General features: G+C 41.0%; 2 protein-coding genes across 5 annotated transcripts in view; both read right to left on the bottom strand.

The window, feature by feature from the left end:
* Nucleotides 1-19,492, bottom strand: part of cita (citron rho-interacting serine/threonine kinase a) — a 35,093-nt gene extending 15,601 nt beyond the window's left edge. For 2 of the 4 annotated variants that reach the window (XM_053444044.1, XM_053444028.1), the window contains exons 1-22: nt 19,353-19,492; nt 18,997-19,120; nt 18,721-18,862; nt 17,889-18,064; nt 16,843-16,944; nt 14,602-14,744; nt 13,321-13,414; nt 13,025-13,231; nt 12,638-12,791; nt 11,187-11,376; nt 7,662-7,767; nt 7,112-7,255; nt 6,879-6,998; nt 5,259-5,429; nt 5,101-5,154; nt 4,948-5,001; nt 4,574-4,714; nt 4,314-4,439; nt 3,742-3,837; nt 2,981-3,097; nt 2,197-2,306; nt 1,594-1,768 (exon numbers count right to left, since the gene is read on the bottom strand). In XM_053444044.1, coding sequence (XP_053300019.1) covers nt 1,594-1,768; nt 2,197-2,306; nt 2,981-3,097; nt 3,742-3,837; nt 4,314-4,439; nt 4,574-4,714; nt 4,948-5,001; nt 5,101-5,154; nt 5,259-5,429; nt 6,879-6,998; nt 7,112-7,255; nt 7,662-7,767; nt 11,187-11,376; nt 12,638-12,791; nt 13,025-13,231; nt 13,321-13,414; nt 14,602-14,744; nt 16,843-16,944; nt 17,889-18,064; nt 18,721-18,862; nt 18,997-19,098 — 2,724 coding nt within the window. In that variant the 5' untranslated portion in view covers nt 19,099-19,120; nt 19,353-19,492. Of the gene's footprint in view, nt 1-1,593; nt 1,769-2,196; nt 2,307-2,980; nt 3,098-3,741; nt 3,838-4,313; nt 4,443-4,573; nt 4,715-4,947; nt 5,002-5,100; nt 5,155-5,258; nt 5,430-6,878; nt 6,999-7,111; nt 7,256-7,661; nt 7,768-11,186; nt 11,377-12,637; nt 12,792-13,024; nt 13,232-13,320; nt 13,415-14,601; nt 14,745-16,842; nt 16,945-17,888; nt 18,065-18,720; nt 18,863-18,996; nt 19,121-19,352 lie in introns of all 4 variants that reach the window. The other 2 variants (XM_053444038.1, XM_053444020.1) reach the window with 1 other exon arrangement.
* A 946-nt stretch (nt 19,493-20,438) lies between these two features.
* Nucleotides 20,439-21,797, bottom strand: LOC128457205 (beta-crystallin B3). The gene is made up of 5 exons (XM_053441796.1): nt 21,621-21,797; nt 21,391-21,506; nt 21,154-21,295; nt 20,935-21,077; nt 20,439-20,820 (listed from the first exon to the last, which is right to left on the bottom strand). Exons 1-5 carry the CDS (start codon nt 21,693-21,695, stop codon nt 20,508-20,510), a joined length of 789 nt encoding a protein of 262 aa, XP_053297771.1. The 5' UTR covers nt 21,696-21,797; the 3' UTR covers nt 20,439-20,507.
* Nucleotides 21,798-23,061: the final 1,264 nt, after the last annotated feature.

The raw sequence follows: 23,061 nt of genomic DNA on the forward strand, positions 1-23,061 counted from the left end.
TCAGGGGACCAGATGGTAGGTGTTATTGGACATCAATTTAGAAATTGGAGGCAATTAAAAAAATTGTTAAATTCAACATGGAACAAAACAACATCTTTCTGTAGTCCTACCATTTCCCCCAAATCACTGATATTAATTTGAAACCTGCAGATTATAAAATTATACAGAGGCTAACTTTGCTTTCAGTAGGTTACAGAAATTCTCTAAACTTGTCACAAATGTTTTAAAGCCATCGATAAATTTAAGAGGCATTAAAAGAACAGAGCAATGAAAAAAACTGAAAAATCCTTAATGTTTATCATTATGACTCAAAAAAATCACCCCAACTAAAACCAACTGAATCTGCAGTATAATAATTAGGACAAACTGAGAATAATTAAGAGGATGACGGGGGATATAAGTCCAAATATCAGATATAGAAATTCAGGTTGAAATTGCTAAACTGGGGAGGCAGAGAGAAATCTAAAAGTAGACATTTAAGTGTCTGTTGTTTAAATTTGAGACCTTTCAAGAAAGAACACACACACTGTGCTGGAAGTGTAGTGCAAATGGTATAGGTTTCACAGAGTTATAAAGATGGACTGCAGATAGAACTGAAAGTAGACGTGTGTGTGTGTTTGTAAGTGAGGCTGGAGAGAGGTTAGAAATTAGTGCCAGTCTATATGTCACATCTCAGTCGGGAGGAGTGTGAGCTATGATGACTATGAGACTTCCCACCAGGGGGGTGAGAGCCCTCAAACAGAAGCGAGGGGCAGTGTTATATCCCCAATTATATCAAAACTTATTTTAATAGAATAGGTACAGAGCTAATGGGTTTTGTGGTGTATCTCTATTTTTGTATTATTTAAACCGCCTACCTGATTTTAATGTATTTTCAAATATTTACAGGTGACTGTCTAATGTAAGTTCAATAAGACAAATTAATCAGTCACTTGGGGAATTGTCACAAAGAGTGGGCCTTATACCGGACTGTTCAGAGTAAGCTGAGCCACAATCAAAGCACTCGATTTACCAGCTGATCTTCCGTCCAACCCTCGCTACGGTCATGAAGTTATGGTAGTGACCTCTGCAGGGCAGCTAGGCTCAGCCGTAGAGGCTTTGGGGAACAGTTACAGCTCCGTGTGTAGAAAAGGAGTCAGATGAGGTGGTTCAGGCATCTGATGCCTCCTGGGCACCTTCCATTTGAAATCTTCCAGGTAATCCCAAATAGTAGAAGGCCCCGGGGGAAACCCAGAACACACTGGGGGAGGTCGCATCTCATCAAGCCTGGGGATGTCTCGGGATCTCCATTATATTTTCATTTGGTTTAATATATTCTCTCACCTGTTGTCAGTCAATGCAGTTACATCATCGTAGAGAAGTAATATTAATACACCACTAAACCAGCAACTTTATCTTGTGTAAAGGCTAAATGGAAATTTTGCAGAAGTGCCACTGTCATCCTTCTTTATTTAATTAGCTCTTTATCTGAAAGGGATCTGAGCTTGGTAGCTGCTCAGCTTCTTTAATCCCTTTTGTGGATACTAATGAGTAATGCTCGCTGGTGTATTACTTAAAATGAGGCATTTTATCTCCAGTTTCCTATTGCCTCACCTCTCGCAGCCTGCTCTCCAGCTCCTGCAGTCGGGTCCTCTTGGCCTGCTCCTGTTGACTCATCTTCTCAAGGTGCTCCTCCAGTTTGGCATTTTGGGCCTCCAGCTTCCCTGCCTGAGATTCCAGGTAGAACTTCTGCTGCCGTAGCTCTGAGATCATCTCCTCTTGGGCTTTCCTGACCAAAAACAACACCCACACAAACCCATTATACTGACTGTTTAGAGTCTTTCATATTGTTCTCTAGAGGAGAATTATAAGCGGCATGCAAATTAGTAATGTCAGCCAAAAGGTTTCTTTCAAAGGCATCTTTGTGTTCAATATACTGTAGCTGATCCAGTACACAAAAACTTGTACATTTAGGTGACAATATGTAAATTATATTTACTAAAGTATGTATGGTATGTACTTAAACAAGTATTTTTTTAATTTACAATAAGTATTGTTCTGTGGTTCTGTATTTTATCTTGCAGTTTTCCTGTCAAGGGAGATAGATCAGCCAAGGTACACAAACATGTACACTAATGAAGTGATGCGGACTCCAAGACTAAGACAGTGTGGGCACTCATGAAAGCACAGTGTGGGCAGATGGTCTCGTTAACTTACATATTCTTCTGGGTATAGATGCTGCTGTTAGCGGCCAGCTTGTTAGCCTCTGACAGCTCAGAGATGCGCTGCTCCAGGTTCTTCATCTTGGAATCCATAGCATTAATGGTCTACAGGAAGAGGGAGACGCAACATTAGTTGAAATCACATCCCAGCAAACACGCTCCAAATGCAGTATTCATACATTCCACCTTGATTGACAGCCAAATCCTACTAAGAACCTTGGGATGCATATATTAGAGCGGCACTTTTTTTTTTTAATACAGGAAACAGAATTCTGTACTCCAGTAAAATCCTATTAGAGTCCATTAAGGTGTTGCTTGAATCGTCTACTGTCAATGTCAGATGACTACCTCTAAAAGCTTCTTAACTGCTTCAATTCTACCACATTAACCAGATTAGGGCTTGGGCCAAGGCTTAATAGTGCAACATGAAGTATACTACAATCTAATCCCACTGTACAGTCCAGTACAATTTGCACCACGATAGCAAATTACAGACTAAGAATTGAATGAAAAACATTGATCGATTTTAGTGGTCAAACTCTGAGAACAACTTAGAGGGTGAATGAAAATGGATCATTTGTTTATAAACTTTCACCAACTGAAACTTAAATAGAGCATTGTACTTGCTTAGTATAAAGAAGAGAAAACAAATATATACTGCTGCTGCTGAATATAATTCCATAAAAAAATATTTGACAATGTGAAATATTTTAATCCCTCAATCTAGCAGCAAATAACAAGCTGAATAAACATTTTAAAAAAACGCTGTGTTTCCTTACTGCTTTCTGTTCACCGATAAGTTTGCAGTTCTCCCTGGACTCCTCCTCATGTTGGGCTCTTCTGACCTCGAGGCTCTCCTTGTCAGCCAGGTCAACCTTCATCTGGGTCTCCAGAACCTTGATTAGACACAAGATGAGACATATTCATGTTTAGTTTGAAATCTATAATCTGCTGCATTACAAAAGCATATTGACATGGTTGTAACCTGGTGTGGAAGCGATAATTAGTGTGGTGCTAAGTCTCACTGTAAAACATGTTGAAGCTCAGACTTACAATGATTCAAAATAGCAGCACTGACAAGGAATTACTACTTAAACATATACAGTCAATTGGCAGTCCATCAGGTACAACTGGTTTAAAGTAACAGTCCAGGGTCATCAAACATCATTTATAGACTTTAGTCTCCAAGGCTGTTAAAATGAGCTACATCATAAAAGAGTGGGGTTTCTGTTATTTTATATAAATAGAGTGGAAAAATTTATAAATTATATAGTAATTGTTGAACCTAACCATCATGAATGTAGGAGTTGAAGGATTTTTTAAATCTGTGGGGAGATGCTGTTCTGTAGCGGCCAATGCAACGTATCACACTTAGCATTTAAGCATGTTTACAAGACAGATACAACATTTACATTATTCACCATACGTTTTTAAACAAACTCAAAAATTATGATGCAAAAAAAAGCCTCCTTATGGGGACAATAAAATAATCTATCAATCTATCAATTACAGTCCTGATGTATATATCATACATTCCCACCTTGATCTTGTCCTCAAAAAGCCTCTCTTTCTGAACCAGTTGGGTTTCCATTCTTTGGGCTGTCGACTGGGCATCTCGCAGGTTGTCCTCCAGTTCCTGGAAAATGTAGAATCAAAAAGGTAACTGGAAACATTCAACACAATAAAATATACTCAAAAGAAAATTCTGTAGTTGTATTATTCTCAAGAACCGCCATGGTTAAGTCCTTAAAACTTGAGTAAACAGTCTACTGAAAAACATCTATAATCTAAATTCAAAAACTTGAAATGAAGAAACTTGCATAAAAAAGCTGGAAATCCACAAGTCGGTTGCAGCGTTGCCTACTCATGCTGACGCTGCTAAAATCATATATCTGTTAAAATCTATACATTTACTGACACTTGTTAACTAGCACCAATTTGAGAGTTCACTTAGCATGGAACTGTCTAATGAGAGTGTGTATGTGTGGGCTCTAAGATAAGTGAGGAGGATAGAGGAGGGGGCTGAATGAACAGGAGAGGTGGGCAGAGGGGGGTGAAATTAGGGGTGGAGTGGGGCAAAGTATTAGCAAGCCTTATCTTTAGCTCTCTCACCAGGATCTTTTCAGCCATCTGCTGGATCTGCTGGGATTTGGTTTGAATGTCATCTTTCAGCTTATTCTCCCGCCGCTCAACCATTTCAAGCCTCTTTACCTGGTTCTCCAGGGTCTTCCTGCCCTCCTGCTTACACAACAAAGATAATAACATAAAACTAACCACACTGACAATTTGTCAAGGGTTAATTGTTGGGCTCCGCACAATCACAAACACCAACAAGTATTTAATCATTGAACATCGTAGGTTTAGTGTGATACCTCTGTCTCTCTGAGGCGACGTTTTAAAGAGTCACTGGAGTCGCCTTTGCCTCGCAGACGCTCCAGGTCCCGTTCCAGACGCTCTTTGGCCTGCCGGACATTCTGCAGCAGCTCCGTTGCTTCTGTGCTCGCTTTCACTGCCTGGGGGAGGTCAAGAGTTCAAAGGAGTTTAGTGGCTCCCCAGACAAACCTTGTGATATGCTTGGGCAATTCCTATCCCCTGAGATATTGGAAAAAAAGGCCTCTCCCGAAAGAGACCCCGAGCAAGCCAACCACTGTTGATCTGCTTCTCATACTGTCAGGAGAACAGAGGTTCTCCCAACTCTAAAACCTCAAATAATGTAAATGTGAGTAAAATAGCTAAATGTATTTACCTTGGACAGTTTGTCCTGGAGCTCTTGGATTTTCACCTGCTGCTCGGAGTTAGTCTTAACAGAGAAAAAACAAACACTGTAAGCTCAGACACAAAGTTTTAGTGTCAGTGATGCTAAAACCATGAAGATTTATCTTAACAGAGGAACTTATACCTTCTCAAGTTTAGAGAGAAGCTCCTCCACGTCGGCCTTTCCCTGCTCTTTGGCCTGAAAAATAACGTAGAAAAAAGAAAAAAGAATTCTCAGCCTTAGACTTGGTCATGATTTAATTTACATTACCTGACCTTTAACCATCTCTGATGCAAACAAACCTTCTGGATTCTCTGCTGATATTCAACAGCTTTCCTTTTCAGGTCTTCACTTGTTTGTCTGGAGTCCCTAAGTTCGGCTTCATAGAGGTCACTGCGGCGCCGGGCGGCGGACAGGTCCTCCTCCAGCTGCCTGATGGTGACCTGCATCTCTTCCAGTTGGGCATGGTACTCCTGAGGGCGGAGAAACAACACAGTCCCCATCAATATAGAAAGAAATGCGCTCCAAAAAGTGTCAGTATTCATAAAACGAGAGATCAGGTTAGAACCTGAATTTTAAAAGACATTAACATTGTATCGACAGCGGACATTGCTGTTATACTTTTTTTTAATCTCATTTCCATCAAGTATGTCTTGGATAATATTCTGAGCATTGAATACTGAATAATACTGCTGAATGCATTGTGACATGGTGACAATTTCTACTTTGAAACCTATCTGAGGACTTCAGGGAAATAATTGGTTCTGTATGAACTGTGTGAAAATAGCTGTTGCCATTTTAGTGTGAATCTAAGTGTTTTTTCCACGCTCAGTAAAATGAAAGCATTTTTAAAAGCATTTCTGTAGGAAGAATAAAATATATGGGTGCAGCTTTTCAGGTTGTGTCACAGTGAAATGTTTAAGACTGCTGTATCATCATAAGCTACATTTCACAAAGTTGTTGCTTTGTGTGTTTTTCTTAAATAAAAGTATCGTTCTGTTCAGGAATCTCCTGGAGAAAAACACAATTAGCAAATTGTTTGTTTTAGCAAGAGCAGCAACAGCAGCAAGTGCTTTTTTAGCTTGAACAAAGGAACTGAGCTGTTCGTACAGGCGGCGGCTTCTGGTTGTGCTATACAGACAAAGATGTACTTCACAGATCTGCTGACACTGTCTCATTGCGCAGTGATTTAGAGAAACTGCAGTGCACCGCTGCAATGACCATTTATCACTTAAACTGTCAAAATCAAAGATAACAACTCAAGGTTTACTACTTCAAAGCTGGCCACTTTGTGAGTGAAAGGAAAATAACTGCCTTGCAGAGAGAACATGTTACACTGACGTTGGTGTACCAATAAATCTTTGATTTCACCTCCTGATCACTTCCTGTACAGTGACACTGGATAAATGCAAAGAATGACTCGACCGGGTCCCAATCACAAAGGATGACATGTCCACTACAGCCCTTATTTACTGAAAAAGCAATGCGTATTTTAGTTTCTGAACATATTTCCTAATTAAATCTTAACTTGATATATTAATCATGAATGTATGTTAGATTATTTTAAACAGAGTGTGTTATTCCCCTAGTAGGAGGATGGGCCAATCTCTAGAGTAATGTTAAAAATCTTCTTCACTTTGGTAGCTTGCAGGGATATCATCTGTTCAGATGACCTGTGGGTGCTAAGGACAAGGGAGTCCTAAGAGGGGAAGCCCCGTCTGTGTGACGCAGAGCAGGAGAATAATCTCAGGGATGATTCAGGTATTCTGTTAATAGTTATGGCAATAAAAACATGATGTAATATGATACAAACAGTATAAACACGGTGGAAAGTAGAAGAATTTCAAATAATAAGTAAACAATTATCATCCTAAATTAGTTGGGTGATGAAAAGAATCATCTGAATGAGGAGATTTCCATACTTGCTCTTTAATTTCCTGCAGCTTACTGCTCTGCTCTCGGATGTCATGCAGCAGCTGCAGGGCCTTGTCATCCTCTCGGGAGACTTCCACACGTGCCTCTTCCAAGCTTCGTTTCAGGCTCTGCAAAAACACACACACACACACGATTGGTCGGAATTAATCTGGATTTCTGACATTACTAATTTATGTGTTCTCACATACAACACACAGACAGTGTTGTTATTGTGACTCACGCTGCACTCAGTAATGTAGGTGGCGAGGTCTTGCTCCAGGATGCCCCGCTGAGTCTCAGACGCCTTCAGCTCCACATCCTTCTGCTGGAGTACTGACTCCAGGTCAGTCATTTTACGCTGGAACCTGGAGATCTCCTGATCCATCTGATTTTACCAGATAAAACCGCACAATTACAGGCTTCTCTACAACTTTGCAGATGCTTAATATATGACTGAAAGGGGGATTAGTTGTGCTACATTCACTATCTCAAAAGCAGCAGAACCGTTAAGGACTTTAAGGAAGTGATTTAAAACACAAGATGTTGGTAAGGTGCCCTTTAATTATAATAATAATATAACTAACAATGGCGAAAGAATTTTTACGAAAAGCCTATTTCTACAATATGGAAATAAAACTGACATTTCAGAGTTTCGAATCAGAGAGCAGATGTCTTAATCTATTCATCCCTGGCTGCTCTTGCATTGGAATATAAGAATGAATTTTGTTGTCATAAAGCCGAGTAATAAAACACTGAATTATTAATATTGGCAATAAAAAGTCCACACTCACCTTGTGACATTTGTCTTGAGTTTCTTGTAATTCTTTGCTTTTCAGGTGAAGTTTCTTTTCCATAGAGTTGGCCTTAGCTGGAGAGTTGAGGCCTACAGACACTGATCTGAGGATAACAACAGATACATCTTTAGTCCCATTTACTCCAAACATAAATACAAAATGCCTCACATGTTCTCAAATTTTCATGCAATAACCAGCTCTAAATGTTTGCGTTTTTGCATCTATACTTAGACAACTCATCGTGGTCAAGCACCATATTCAGACACATTTTGAACAACATCATGTAAGGATGTGAGCAAGCTTTTCTGTTGTGTACAAACAGAAATTCTCACATCATATCAGCTAACCAGCATCAGTATGACAGACAGTGTCATATCATTACATAAACCCACATCATTCAATGGCAAAGCCAGACACTATTATAGCTGTAATCAAGATGGCTGAAACGCAGACAACACCCATACATCATAAATGAGCAAAAGAGAGAACGGATTTTTGCCTCGACTCAACTTTAAGAACAACACTGGACATATTCCATTCAGAAATGTTTATTCAGGACAAAACAGCAAGAATATTTGCTATTTGCCAGACAAAATCATTTTACAGGAGAATTCAAGCCATGCTGTTTACTCTGGAGTCGTCTATGCAGATGACTGCAGTGAGTCCACTGCACCTATTTTTATTGTTTATGTAAAGTGATGTCCCATTTTATTTCCAGTCAAAGTCAAGTCAATTTCCTCCCCTTGACCAGAGAAAAGGGCAACTGTGAATAGAAGTCTTCTAAATAAATGAATGGGTCTGTATGAATGAGTCCACAAATACCGCAGAGGGGTCTTTAATAAAGTTGACTCAGCCTGAGTCACTGTGTTAAAAATAATCACAGCTCCCTTTGCCGCTGCAAAAACGCCCCCTGAAACGCACACTAATATACAGTAAAAAGTCCAATATATATATATATATACATAGAGGGGAAGAGAGTGTATAATCAGACACATCTGGCTCACATCTCTTACAAACACATCAACAACTCAATCAATTTTACAGGAATCTGGACTCAAGAAAAGAACGTTCTTGATGAAACTGTTGCCAATTAAAAATGTATGTTAGAAATCAAAAGTCATTCAAGTTGTCCACCGTCTAGTTGAAGATTTTAGGATGACAGCAATAATAAGGCACTTTAAAACTTTGAAAAATGTTCTGCTCTAACTTGCATGCTTTCACAACATAAAAGGCATTCATTCTTCATCTTAATCTATTGACTTGGAAGGAGCATGTTTATAATTTTTACTGTTCTAAACATAAAAATAAATAAAGAGAAAAAACCCGGCCTAAATTTTCATATCTGAGGGATATAGTCATTGTCATGTCTCTGTGGAGGGGAAATAAATGAGTAGCCAGTGCAGACTGCATTATTGAAGAGAACCAAAGAGAGACAGGGACCGAGGAGAAGTGTGCAAGTTAAAGGCTTAGCAGCTCTCAACAGGTACACAAAGAGAATGGACCATATGCAATAACAAACACAAATGCTGAGAAAAATGCAAACAAACACAGTTAATCCTGTGAGTAGAAAAACCCACACCTATGCAGGGCTGCAAAGGTAGGAGATTTTTCCTGAGAACTGTCAATCATCATGGAAAAACTGAAAATGAATTTGCCATTTTAACCATGTGCATATAACAACATAATAATAATAATAGTTCAATACTGAATCAATCATCAAGGAAATAAGCAACTCCCTCCATAAAATGAGAGGTTGGATCAAATGGATTTCATTGGATGATTCTGCATTTGTTTCCTCACCAATTTAGTTTTTTGATGCCAGACTGTATTTATTCATTTTATTTATTCATACAAACAAACATTTTAACATTGTGTTACTTGTGGAGATATCACGTCAAGGGGAAACTGACCAGATGACGGCATGAGATGAAAAGTCAGTTGACTATGGAAATCATTAAGAATCATCCTCTGGGGACTATATATTATCATAACAGCCATCTGGCAGTGTCAATTCAAGGCAATCTGGTCAGCAGTTATTTAAATATTCCACTCTTGACTCAAGTGTTAAATGATGATCAGACAGACCAACTGATACTATTGTCCTTATGCACAGTCACCAGTGGGCAAAAACCAAAGACATAGACAAAATACATATATATATACGTTTTTCAAAAACACCTCAGAACATTTCATATTACCTCAAGATTCCTCAAAAGGAAAGATTTCCTTAAATGTGTATGAGGCCACATTCAAGGCACCATGCAAAGATGATTCTCTGACAGTAAACCACTGTCGGCTTCATATAACTGTGAGGCAAGCCGTTAAGGGGATTTTGTTGTTGAGTTTTTCCTAATGAGGAGTCAGACAGACAAGTTTACAGAGAATATAAACCCCCCCAAAACACATGATTAGCATTTCATTATGCCTGGAATTGCGTTCATTTCTCTCTCCTTTTTGGAATTGAAAAGAATAATATGTACACACACAGATATATACATGCACTCAAACACAAATCTGACACATTCTATGAGCTCTGAGCTCCTCTTAATCAAATGCAGCAACGGAAAAGACTGGCGTCTGATAAAAAACCATGAACAGATGACTGATGGTGTAACAGCAAGGGACAGAGACATTAGAAGAGGGAGAAAATAAAAGGAAGCGATGAGACGGGTAACGATGGGGGTGGGGACTGGGGGAAAAAAAACATCATGGTAGAAATAGATTCTTGTTCCCCAATCTGAGCTCTCATCCTTTTCTCTGTCTAATCTACTCGCGCTTTTTCTTCCCACTCTGTTGTTGCTGCTGTCATGATCCGCAGTCTCGAGCACCATTAACCTGCCACAGAATTGCCATGGGGCAATGAAATGAATCCTATCCCCCTGCATTATCATCAGAGGTTAAGAAGCCAAAGACCATTAGGGATGATTACAGTGACCAAAATCCAAGCTATAAAAGTCAGGAGCTCATTATACTGCACGGTAACAGAGAAAGCACAATAACAGCAGCAAGGGTTGGAGCATGTCTATGCGTGAGGTTCCACCTCTCGGCAAACCTCATTGACAAACTCAGCCGCATACCAATCAGCACCGATTGCACGAAATGCCAGTTTACTTCCCCCGGTCCATTCATTTGATGTGAATGTGCTATCCAGAGGCACAAAAACAAGAATCAAAGGAAAAAGAGCCTCAGAGAAGAGGGGGATCCCTCCTCTTGCTCATTCCTTGTCTGACACGGCATATGGCCAAACCCTTTTCAGGCAAAACAGGCAAAACACCGATGACAGGGAGACAACACCAGATGCCCAGGACACCACACCAGGTGACCTGAAACAAGGCTATCAGGAATTTGTTGCCGTGGTTATGGGGAGTCTAATGGAAGAACAGAAGCAGAGGGTATCACAGGGACTTTAACCAACAAAGGTGTGTTGGAGAGGTGTATACAAGAGGTATCTGCATTGAACAGAGGAAAAAGAGGGGGTTGCCCTTATAAAAACCCAATGCAGAGTAAACAGGTAGCACTTACTCAGTTTTGGCCAATGTTGTCAATGCTCTGCTGAAGAACCAGCCTAGAAAGGGCAGATCCAGGCCCTGGAAGCCCACCGACAGAGCTCCTGGCTGGGCTGCTGAGGCTGGCCGGGGGGCTGCCTGCTCCGGCTCCTCAAAATTAGAGGTATCATCCTCAGTGTGCAATGCAGGAACAAAAGGCGGGAGAACTGCAGGAGAGAAGGATGACAGGAAGGAGTAAGTGAGGGCAGGGAAAAAAGAAAGCAGGTAATAAAACACGGTAATAAAAGAAATGTATAAGATATTTAAAAAAAATACATACAACATGGGTGAAGGGAAGAGAAAGGAGGGGAGGAGGAACGGAGCAGAGCGGTGTGAGCCTAGAGTGCGGTAAGTCGCGCGCTGATGCACATGCTGCCTCTCAGTCCCTCCCTCCTCTAGCTCTCCCTCTCTCCTTTTCCCTCTCTCATACACACATGCTCACTCCCTCTCCCTCACTGCAGCAGAGCAAGTTAATCAGCTAGAGCTGAAGCATAGAGCTCTATCTGTGCCCACTTATTAATACAACGTGGCTGCAGCTCCAAAACAAACATGTATAAATGTAATTCTCTTCTTTATGTTAATATCTATTGGTCAATAATCAAGAGCCGTAAATCAATATATCAGAAACATTTCCTGCACGTACACACACAGACATGTTCACACACTATTCAGCATTGATGGGGATATTATGAGTGGAAAGCAGCTCAGAGTACATAGATGACTGGCACACCAAGGCTTCATAATTGCCCCATAATCAAAAAGCAGGGGTTGTTCATCTGAAAAAGAGCTATTTCTGCACAGAAAAATACACGCTCCTCAGCCCTGCAGCTACACATGACAACAACAGAACCACTGTAGAGCTGCAGTTCTTAAATGTGACCATGCTTCGCTGAAAATGTCCATAAATGCGAATGCTGCGGGTGTGTTTGTGTTTTCCCAAAGCTGGTCAGGTGAATATGTCAACCTCATTTTCATTCAGTGCACTCTCAAGATTTAATGGCAAGAGTGACGTTCAACAGAAGCACATGTATTTCCGTCACAGAGAGCATGTCTGGTGGTGCTAGCGTAAAATCATTTGTGCTGCGTCTGTTGTGAAGCAGATGAGTTGCAGTTCTGTACTCCGCGTGTGTTGCTTCTCGTCTCTGGCTCCCTCCCATTCTGCTCCTCGGGAAAAAGCTGGCCTACTGCCAACGGCGCATAGAATCTCATTATTTTACTACTGACACCACTGGCTACACAATCACTGTTTGGTGTCTATGTGTAACCGCACAAACACAGTGCACTTATTTATGTTTTAAACTACATTACTGCTTGACAACTAGTCGTATATCATCGGTCACAACATGATTACAGCAACACTGTAATTTCAAGTCAAATAGAGCTTTTTCTCTGGACAGCCAAAGTCTCGAGGGAAAGGAATCTCCTCACCGTGTCGTAAGTTGTTCCAGTCGACACTGGAGAAGAAAGCGTGACAGTGGAGCCCCTGGAAATCTAGTCGCTCTTTGGCTCCACACAGCAAGCTCTGCACCAGGTCTACAAACTGCTTACTGGCGTGCTGCTGCTGCGGAAACTTTAGGAATTGCTGTAGGCAAACAACACAGACAAGGATTAATCACATAATTAATATGGTCAGGTAAGACTTCAGGTAAATCAGACTGCATTTCACTGAGTATACTGGGAATGCTTAGCAGCCAGTATATTTCTTAACTACTCTGGATTTATAAATTAGAGAAAATGACAAGTCAGATTCAATTTATTTTATTAATAAGAATACACAATTAATAATCCAAATAGTCTAGATGAGACTCTTTGTACCTCAAAGTTAAGGATGTTGTGAATTGTCTTAGAAGTGCCATTAGAAAAAGGTGGCCTGCCATAGATCATCTCATAGGCTATGACGCCGAGGGACCACCAGTCACACTCCACCCCGTAAGTGCTGTGAGAGGAGCCCCCATTCATTGCCATCAGGACCTCAGGAGACAGGAAGTCCTGGGTGCCAACAGGCACCCTGGGAGCGGCTACCTGGAAATAATGCAATAATTAAAGACAATAACGTCACGGTCAATGATACTCCAGCTAAAAACACAATGCAAACTGTGTAATCTACTTACTGTTTTGTTAGCATTCAGCCTGGCAGCTGATCCAAAGTCTGCCAGCTTAATGTGACCAGTCCGATCGATGAGAACGTTCTCTGGTTTGACGTCTCTGCAAGTGGAGAGTTTAGAGGAGATCTGATACGGCATTTACAGAGCTGTTTGTTGCCTGAGTACTGTAATATGTCTACCGCTCTGACGATAATGGAATACATTTGTAAAGTCCAGCCATGTTTTTGTGTTACATAACATCCCGTTCAGTGCTCCGGGTTACATTACAATGCAACATTTCTCATGTTTAGTTAATGTTTTCCTAAATTATGCACATTCAACTTTCCAGTGAAGACAAAGGGGAAACAAACAATGATTTATTGAGGTGCTAAGAAAAATTTCCCCAATTAGTCTCTGGTCCTACTTTCAAACGGGTCATTACATTGCCAATTCACCCAGAATAAAGAACCTTTCCCAGTTAATCTCATGGATTTTCTTTTAAAGAAATTCACATGAAAATCTATTCAGTTCATAGGACCTTCAAAATCCCATAGCTTCTCCCTCCTTCTTGGGAACATACAATTTACCATCTATAAGTGGGTTTACCAGTTCTACATTTATTAATTATTGTAATACACAGCAACAACTATTTCCATGAAAATATGTTTCAAATGATTAATATTACATTCGTGAACGTCCAGTCTAGATTTCCACCCAATCCGATGATAAACTGAGAAAGGCACTGAGTAGAGCTCGTATCTCTGCCAAAGCCCAAAGAGTCTCGTTAAATTCAGTCAGGCTGCACCAAATTTCACAGACTCTGACTATTCCTGATGTTTTTTCATCAAGATCCATAAACTGGCCAAAATGTCATAAAAAAACAATGTGAAAGAAATTGGAAATGGAAATCCCATAATTCCAATATTTTTTTGTGGATATCTGTTCAGTATTTTAGCTGCATCCTTTTAATAAACCAACCAACCAACAAACAAAAACACCAACAGACATGGGTCAAAAACTACTTCCTAGTCAGATCAAATAAAAAACAGTTAGAACACACATGTTAAAAGATGACATTTAGGAGTGCCAAATATTAGAAATGTGTAACTAAAAGAGTATCTGGAGTGGAGTTATGGGATTTTGCAAGTTCCATAAAATAATTCATATGATTTATTTCTAAGAAAAATCCATGATGTGAACTGGGAAGTCCTTGGTGAACTGGTGTGTAATGACCCACTACTATGTTATTCCATAGAGCCGTGAATGAGGTTTACACAGCCTTTTTAGATGCAGTACCCTGGGTCTTACCTGTGAATGTAGCCCAGCTGGTGGACAGTATGAATGGCCTCTACCAGCTCAGCCAAATAGAACTGAGCCATGGATTCATCAAACTGATCCTCGTATCGGTTTAGTAGGGACATCAGGTCACCACCAGGCAAGTATTCCATCGCCTAAGGACACATTTGTAATGATATATGTTGCAGTGAGCGATCAATAAGTAACATGAAAACCACTTGGATTTTGAATGAGTATGTGTTTAAATAGTATTAATTTGAACAGCTGTAACATGCCATTGAAAGATTCCAAGTGGCTATAAATAGTCCTAGAAAGCATGAGAAAAAGAGCAACAAGTGTCGGCCAACGTGTCTGAGCTTATAACAAAGCACTTTTTAGCTTAAGCTAATAGGGTGGCTCTCCTCATTATAGATTCAGTTATGTAACACCAGACACTATTGCAGATTTATCTGATACTGCAGTCGAAAAAACGATATTCCATAGCTAAAAATACACCAACAATAACTGCAAAAATACATGTTTTGTGTTCTCAGGCTACAAGCAGACGTGTTTTCAAAAGGAAGCAACATGTCACGACCAAAAATAAATAAATAAAACACATCTCATCCTCAGATACCTTCTTTTTAAATAAAAAAAAAAAGAAGCAAATTACAAATCAACCTAGATAATGCTTGACTCAAATTCTCCTTTCTGCTGTCTGTATCCTAAGCTGAAGGGCACTGGTCAGGCTGGTTGAGCTATATGGTTGCAGTCATACAGCCATGACAGGCAGAGAGCCCCTGGTGCATGAATGGTCCGCAAGACTGAATGAACGGGGAGCATTCTCCAGTGTTACCTAGCAACAGGGGGACTGGTGTCTCTCTGACACACCGATAAAGATGGATGCTTTGTATTTTCCTCCATGCTCAGTTAGGGAGCAGGGTGAGACAGAGGGGGAATGAAAAAAGGAGGAGGAGGAAGAATGGAGACAGTCACGCGGGGGCAATGACGGAAAGTATAAGAAGAGGGGGAGTGAAAGAAAAACAAAGAGCAGTATGCAGTAAAAGGCTTGGCTGAGCAGGAAATGCTGTTTTCTCCACCCTGTGCCAATCTAACAGGTCAGCAGAGAAAATATAGATCCTCAGTGAGCTTAACAGCTATCACACTGATTACATGGGATGCTCTCTGTGAGGAGAGAATTGACACTTTATTTCACGGCTGTAGATAAGGCCATTAGACAGACACTAACATTTGTGGGAAATATGTCTGGGCACCTCCTTAACCAGACTCAAATGATAAGATGTATTAATTATGGATATGCACATTGAGTACTGACATCTTGGGGGTGTTTTACCTACACATGAAACACTGAGATTTTAGTTTAAGGGAGCTACTAAAACAACAGCTAGGCCCAGAGAGCCCCTCAAGGATCCTGTCCAGGGGAGGTTGAACACTGGTTAGCGTCATTAATGTGAACGAAATCCTAGTGGGGACCGTAAAGCTAACAGTTTCCCCCTGCCTCAAAGCATTACTTCGACATACAAGTTTTTCCTCTCCTCCCCTCCTGAAGCAGCTCATGTCCTATTCTGACTGATGCCAGTAGGTCGTTTGTCACGTTATGGAAAGCACAGCTGTGGACTGGACTAAAGGTTCAAAAGTGAGTTGAGTATAGGATGCAGATATTCTGAACTAACATTTAATTTGTTCATTTTTTCGCTATATTTTGGAAAAAATCATAATCTCGATTATTTTGGACAATTTCAATCCGATTATTCAAACGATTATGTGCCCTTATTCTGAAGTCTATGCTTTATTCTTTAAAGGGGACATATTATGAAAATTTCACTTTTGTAGTGCTTCTACACGCTAATTTGGGTACCTGGCATGTCTACCGTCCCAAAAAAAAATACCCGCAATTTGTGTGGTTCCTCTATGTCAGAAACGATACGCTAGAGTGCGTCGAATGGAATTACGACCCGAATTGACGTCACAGTCTGTCTACATGGTAAGCACCGGTCTGAACAGCCAGGCGGGAGCGGTAAGCGGCGCGGCCGCTACATGGTGTGCTGCTGCTCGAACTTTTTCTAACCTTGTCGATCGAACGGGGCTGCCCTCCCTGCTTTTCCACTCGCACTGTATGTAGTAACACAGGAAGTGTACCATTTAACACAGCTAGCCCACCACATGGTAATTACCTGCCTCGAGTATGAATCATTATTTCAAAACTGAGAAAAATCAAAATCCACAAGAAAATTCAGAAGCCTGCAGCCTCACCAGGTAGATGTTTTCTTTATCCTGGAAGGCGTAGAGAAGCTGTGGGATCCAGGGACTGGTGTTAAGAGCCAGGATCCTCCGCTCTACTTCATGAAAAACCAGCTGAGGAGAATTGAAAAGGTAGGCTATCAGCACACATATAGAACTGGAACAATAGTGTAGCACTAACTGTCAATATGAGTAGTGTACAAACCCCATCAACTCATCAATTTAAACCAATGATCTCAAAAAATACATTAGAGGATGATTGGCATTTAAATGTAATGTATGTGTCGTATTCAGAGTATTCATAAAAAATCGAATGCACATACCAAACCTTTGGACTAAAAGCATTTAAGACCTCTCTTCCTAGCTTATTGCATGTTTTATTGTTTCCTTGTTTAAAGTGGGATGCCACTTAAAATTATGCAAAGTAGTGACAGGTGGCATGAGCAAAAGAGTTGTAATTCACACAAGTTGTTCATTATATTGCTCACTTCAGACTTCTTCCTGTTATAGCTCATGTACTATTCTGACTGAAATCTGTTCCATTAGTCACATGCTGGAGAGCACAGCTGTGAAATAATGTACACAGATGTATTCAACATCACAGCACCCCCCAGTGGACCATTTTCAGACTGCAACTTCAGGACACAAAATAGATAAAAACACTGTTCAAAGCCTTCAAAGAGGATTGTGCAAAACACAAAATTTACAGCACTTACTCCCATAGAAATATAACTTAAGATATAAATTCAAAGCAATAAACATTTCTAAAAGTTGGGATTTGTTAACCTATTCCTCTTATTCGTCTGATTTTTCTTATATTTCTTGTTTACTTGGTGATAAACAACACAGTTTGTCGTCAGTATCTGTATCCATTCAACGTTTTTATATGAAATATGTCTGAATGAATTAACCTTTGAAATCCTAAACCACAAATCTAGCGTCATTTAAATGAGTGCACATAAATGATTGCACGTTGCAGCCAAATGATCATTGTAACCAAGATTTTTTTTTAAATCGCATCCCAGCCTGTCCCCACCATAAACAAATACTTTTCTTACATTTTCTTGAGGGCGCAAAACTGCCTTTTCCATGACTTTCAGGGCACAAATCTCTCCAGTGGCTTTCTCTCGAACGACTTGGACTTCAGCAAAGTGACCGCGGCCGACCACCGAGCACAGTTCAAAGTCATCGACCCCAGGCTGCAGGGCCTGCAGCTCGGAGACCACTTCAGAAACTGTTTGACAAACAAAAAGAAAACACACAGGGGTTTCAAGCCCATCGTTTGTGACAAAGAAATTGAAACAACATTTAGGACACACTTTTCTCGACACATCACAATTCAAAGGACATTTTTGATTTGATTTTGATCCATTTTATGGATTGAGATTAGGGTTGGAAATTATAAAATATAATTTTCAGCAGTTGCAAAATCTATTAAAATTCCAATATATATCTATATATTGCTTATTCATTGTGCAAGCCCACTTAGGATGTAAAACAAAATAAATCCACCTAAGATATGTTAAATGTTTTGCTGTTTGTCATTCGCTGCTCATAAAGAAATGTTTAAAACCACAACCTTCACTCAGGAAACAAACATCTGTTTTTAAACTTAAAAGAAACAATAATTGAGAATCGTCGATATTGATGCTATAGATAATTCTAGCAAATGTCTTATTGTAATTTGCTCATAGTTGATTATGCTTTTTAGTGATCACTTTTTCATGGCGGTACGGGATGAGTGCCATACACAAAAAGCTAGACACAAAGCATAGGTCACTTTTTTTACTGTAGAAGAGTGTAAAGAAGACCCAGAGCAAATGTGTCATGTTTTTCAAAAGCTAAAATAACAACATAGAAATGTAGTATAGGTTTAGAATGCGTGCTTACACTTGTTGACAAAGTTCGCCACATGCTGAATGCTCATCAGCTCCGGGGAGGTGCACTCCTGGTAGAGGAGCAGCAGCGCCTCCAGGAACTCCTCCCGCCCCACAGTGCATCCCTCCGGCTGCCCCCGCAGACTGGCACGGCCCTGTGGAAAGCGTATCAACATCGGAACAGGAAATCAGCGACATAGCAATGACCTCAGCTGGTTTTAAGCCGAGTGGAAACTGTATGTGTTATAGACAGAGATGATGAGCGTCTGGACACAAAGGCACATTTTACCTGAAACACCTGGTTGAGTCGCGAGCTGCGGCTGGCGATGGGGTCCGTGGAGGAGAACATCGGCATCAGGCTCCCCTGACTCACGTATTTAAACTTCAACATGGCTTCCTAATAATAAACGAACCTGAGGACATGACACACAAGTGGTCAAAGTGAATAGACGTGTGCTTGTGTGTCTGTGTGTGTGTGGGGGGGGGGGGGGGGGTCAAGACGGGAGCGAAGCAACAAACATCAACACTGCGTCCCTTCTGTAGCTAACTGACGTTAGCTACCGTCTGTCTGCTAACGTCGCTAACAGGCAACTCGCGCTAACACACGCACACACGTCCTTCACAGAGTAATGCGGGAGTACTCACCGGGTGCCATGCGGGTGGATGTGAAACTTATTTATAATTTACACAAAACATCGGTTTCCCAAGAGAAACGCACTGTTTCCCTCCCGGGCAACGTTATTTCCGGTCAACTTTCAAATTTTGCGCGTTGCCATCCCTCCCCTCGCGCTTGTTCAGTGAAGATGGCGTATGACTGGATGCAGATTTTTCTTTATGGGCGGGTCCAACGGTTTTTTCGACCAATGGCAGTCGGTCCACGCCTGTTCGCCACATCAGGAAGAGACTCCGCTTTCCTTTACCAACAGAAATATTGTGCACAAAATAAATAGGAAATAATAAGCGTGTAGAAACAAATTAAAGATAAAAAAGACTGTTATCTAACTAAGTAGTTAGTATGTCCTGTTTATAGGCCTATTTGTTAGGTGATGCAGACATTTACTCTCGCTTTTCCATAAATAGATAAATAATTAAAAAAAGGCAGGCCAAAATTCAAATCAAGTCATTTCCTGACTTTTGTTCTCTATTGTAGATTCACTTTTTACATGCAGTCTCTGGTCCCGCTCTTAAATCACTGGCTCGTACATTTCCCATAATTCAACCATTAGCATGATTTAGTTTGACTCTTCCTGCTTTATAAATTCCTATATCTTTCATAAACAATGCCTCAGACTGTAACATAAACCTTTTGTTATAAATTTGTTGTCTCAAACCAATAGAACTCTGATTAATTCGATAATTAATTTGAAAATGCACAACTTTTTAATATGTTAAGTGGAGCTCACTAAAGAGTAAAATTATAATCGGCCCCTTAAATTATACCTAGATTAATTCAAGTTTATTGTGTTGTCAAGGTTTAGATAAATATAATATATAGCTCTTAATCAGATTCTTAGACACTCACAAAATTACTGTAAGACTCCTACTACCACACATTCCTAGTCTCCCTGTACTCAGAATAAGATCCACTTTATGCGTAATAAAATGCAATAATGTGCGGATTGCAAAAATCAGGGCCAAATCTTTTTATTTCCAACAGAAATACATGTTTGTCAGTTCCAGTTTTCCAGAATTGCACGGTCAGATAGTCTAAACTAACAGTTGGTATGTTGGTGAGACTGGCTCCTGGCCCGCTGCCTTCATCTTGCCCCAGTTGCTGTAGGTGGTGCGGGAGGTGTGGCATTAAGATTGGGGTTGTGTTTGTGATTTGGGGTTGGGATTGGGATTAGGATTGGGTTTGGGTTTAGGATCGGGATTGGGGTTGGGGTTGGGGTTTGGGTTAGGGTTGGGATTGGGGTTAGGGTTAGGGTTGGGGTTGGGAGGCGTAGGGGCAGGGGGAATGTAGCACCCTTTCTTATGCCACTGCATGTCCCGCACCCGTCGGACGGACTGGATTTGAGGTGCAGTGGCTCCCCAATCATTCCAGTGCTTGAAGTCTCCATTCTCAAACACGTACTGGCTCCCTCTGTAGCCTGGATACCTGTATCCCACCCACCTGCAGAGCGAAGGCAATGAGTAACATATCACATTTGTGGGTTAGAGAACTGGGCAATATAATAACAGAACAAAACAACGAGTAATATTTATGTCTGAGAGGGTTGCAGCTTACGTTCCACTGACAACCTTAGCACTGGCCACACGGTCCTGGAAACCATACGCCCACAGACTCGGGACATCATCATCAACTATCTCCATCTTTCTGCCTTCAAAGCCTGCCATCTCAAAGAGGTGCAGCATGTGATCTGCACTGTCCTGGAGAGAAATTCATCAGATTTGAGAATGACTTGCAAGAGGTTACATCTGCTAACATCACATCCATGATACTGACCACTTTCAGGGGCCTGAATGAGCTCAGGCTGTAGGTACTCTGCCAGTTGATCCAGTTGGTCCAGGTGCTCCAGCGAGGATACTCTCCTCTCTCCAACACATACTGCTCTCCTGCAAAACCTGGACGCTCAAACCCAACCCACCTGAGGACATGGAGAAAACACATCACGTATCAATACAACAATTTTACCCTGAGCAGGTTAAACAACTTGGATGAGGGGGGAACTGAATCGCTCACGGTCCAGACTCCACGATGACTGAGCCAACTTGCTGTGTCTTCTCCCACAGGTCTTTACATTCACCCGACAACTCCACCTTCTTCCCACGAAAGTTCTCAAACTCAAAAACCGCCAACTGCAAGGCAAGAAGAGTTGGGGAGATGATGGTGTGATCAGCAAAGTCCCAGGCCCATGATGATTCTGACTTTTTCATTTCAACATCAACAGAAAAACTTTTGTGAAAACGTACCTTATATGTTGCACCGGCTCCTCCTTGGCCCTTGTGTGCAGGCAGCTGGTCTGGGGTTCCCTGCTGTTCTGTCATTTTCCCTCTACAAAGCACAACAACTAAATGTTTAGAGATTTTGCATTATTATTTTCACTACATGAATATAATACACTGACATAATACACTGGTGTATCCTGCAACCCTGGAAACATAATATTACTTTAACACATGGTTGGTAGTAACAAACCTGCTTAGGCACAATCCATTTGCTCATAAGCAAAACATAAAACCAAATATTTGCATATCTTATTTTACTCTACTCTGTAGTTGTGTCTGTTGCAAAGGCTATACAGGTAAACAACATCAATAGGGCACACGCAAATGCCTCTTAGCAAGCTATCATCTGCAGATGGAAGAAGAAATACGAGAGCTTAAGATAGAAAAGGCCTCTCAGGTATAGAGGGATGATCTTTTTTTTGTCTTTTACCTGGATGGCTTGTGCTTCACTGCAACACGTAGGAGCCTCGCTCTCTGTCTTTCCTCTGTCTTATCTCTCTTTACTGTTTGTCTCAGGGTGAGGGTGTGGGTGTGCAGGCCTGGCGAGCGGGTCGGTGGAGGCCCGCGGGGTATTTATGGTTTATTTCTGGCCACAGCAGCAAAAAGCCTGTTGATGCAGCAAGTCTGTCGTGCCCATTGTGTCCGTCACACTGCATCTCAATAGGCTTGCCCCTCTGTCCCTGGCAAACTGGCAAACACTGCCTGGCTCTGCCCATGCTGCCATCCTGACCATGATCCTATAGTGGGCACACGCACCAGTTGCCAGCCAAGAGAATGTGCAGGGATCAGTCTCACTCAGCACTATCGGCCCCACCCAGCTATCTTTATCTGCACTCTCCCATCTTCTACTTGCTTCTTTATCTTTATCTTCATCCAGCATCCAAAAAGCTGCATCAGATTTTTGGCTTCCTCATGGTGCCATGGTGATAATAGTATCCTCACCTGATAGTAATAGTATCTTGGAAAAGAGTGACGTAATAATCATTTGCCCTGACCACAGCAGGCAAACTTCAACCATATATTGATCCACTGGTTAGCAAGATTGAATCCACAGCCATAAACCTTGGTATCAGATTTGACTCTTAATAAAATGTTGAGGCCAGTGTCTATAACCTTATTAAATCTTATTACGTTCATCTATGAAATAAATCTAAAATCTTATCAGCTCTAAGTGGGGAAATGTGAATTCTAACCTTTTGTAATGAATGCATTTTTTTATTCCTTATCTTTTATGGTAAATGCTCCTCTCATCTGACACAGTATTCTTCACAGTCTTTGCATGACACACTTGTTTAAGTGCCAGCACCTCACTGCAAGTCCATTGGCAGGAGAATATAAAATGACCTGGAGTTCTTGCCACCACCAAAATGTTATTATAGTGTTGACCATGCATATAGTGTTGACT

This window comes from Pleuronectes platessa, chromosome 2, assembly GCF_947347685.1.
Source record: "Pleuronectes platessa chromosome 2, fPlePla1.1, whole genome shotgun sequence".
Lineage (NCBI taxonomy): Eukaryota > Metazoa > Chordata > Actinopteri > Pleuronectiformes > Pleuronectidae > Pleuronectes > Pleuronectes platessa.

Bases quoted from the DNA above. Each gene is read 5' to 3' on its own strand.
- LOC128457205 (XM_053441796.1), bottom strand. From the start codon at position 21,695: ATGACAGAACAGCAGGGAACCCCAGACCAGCTGCCTGCACACAAGGGC. The intron at 21,507-21,620 runs GTACGTTTTCAC...CTTGCCTTGCAG, and splicing joins GAGCCGGTGCAACATATAAG to TTGGCGGTTTTTGAGTTTGA. The intron at 21,296-21,390 runs GTGAGCGATTCA...CCATGTCCTCAG, and splicing joins GTCATCGTGGAGTCTGGACC to GTGGGTTGGGTTTGAGCGTC.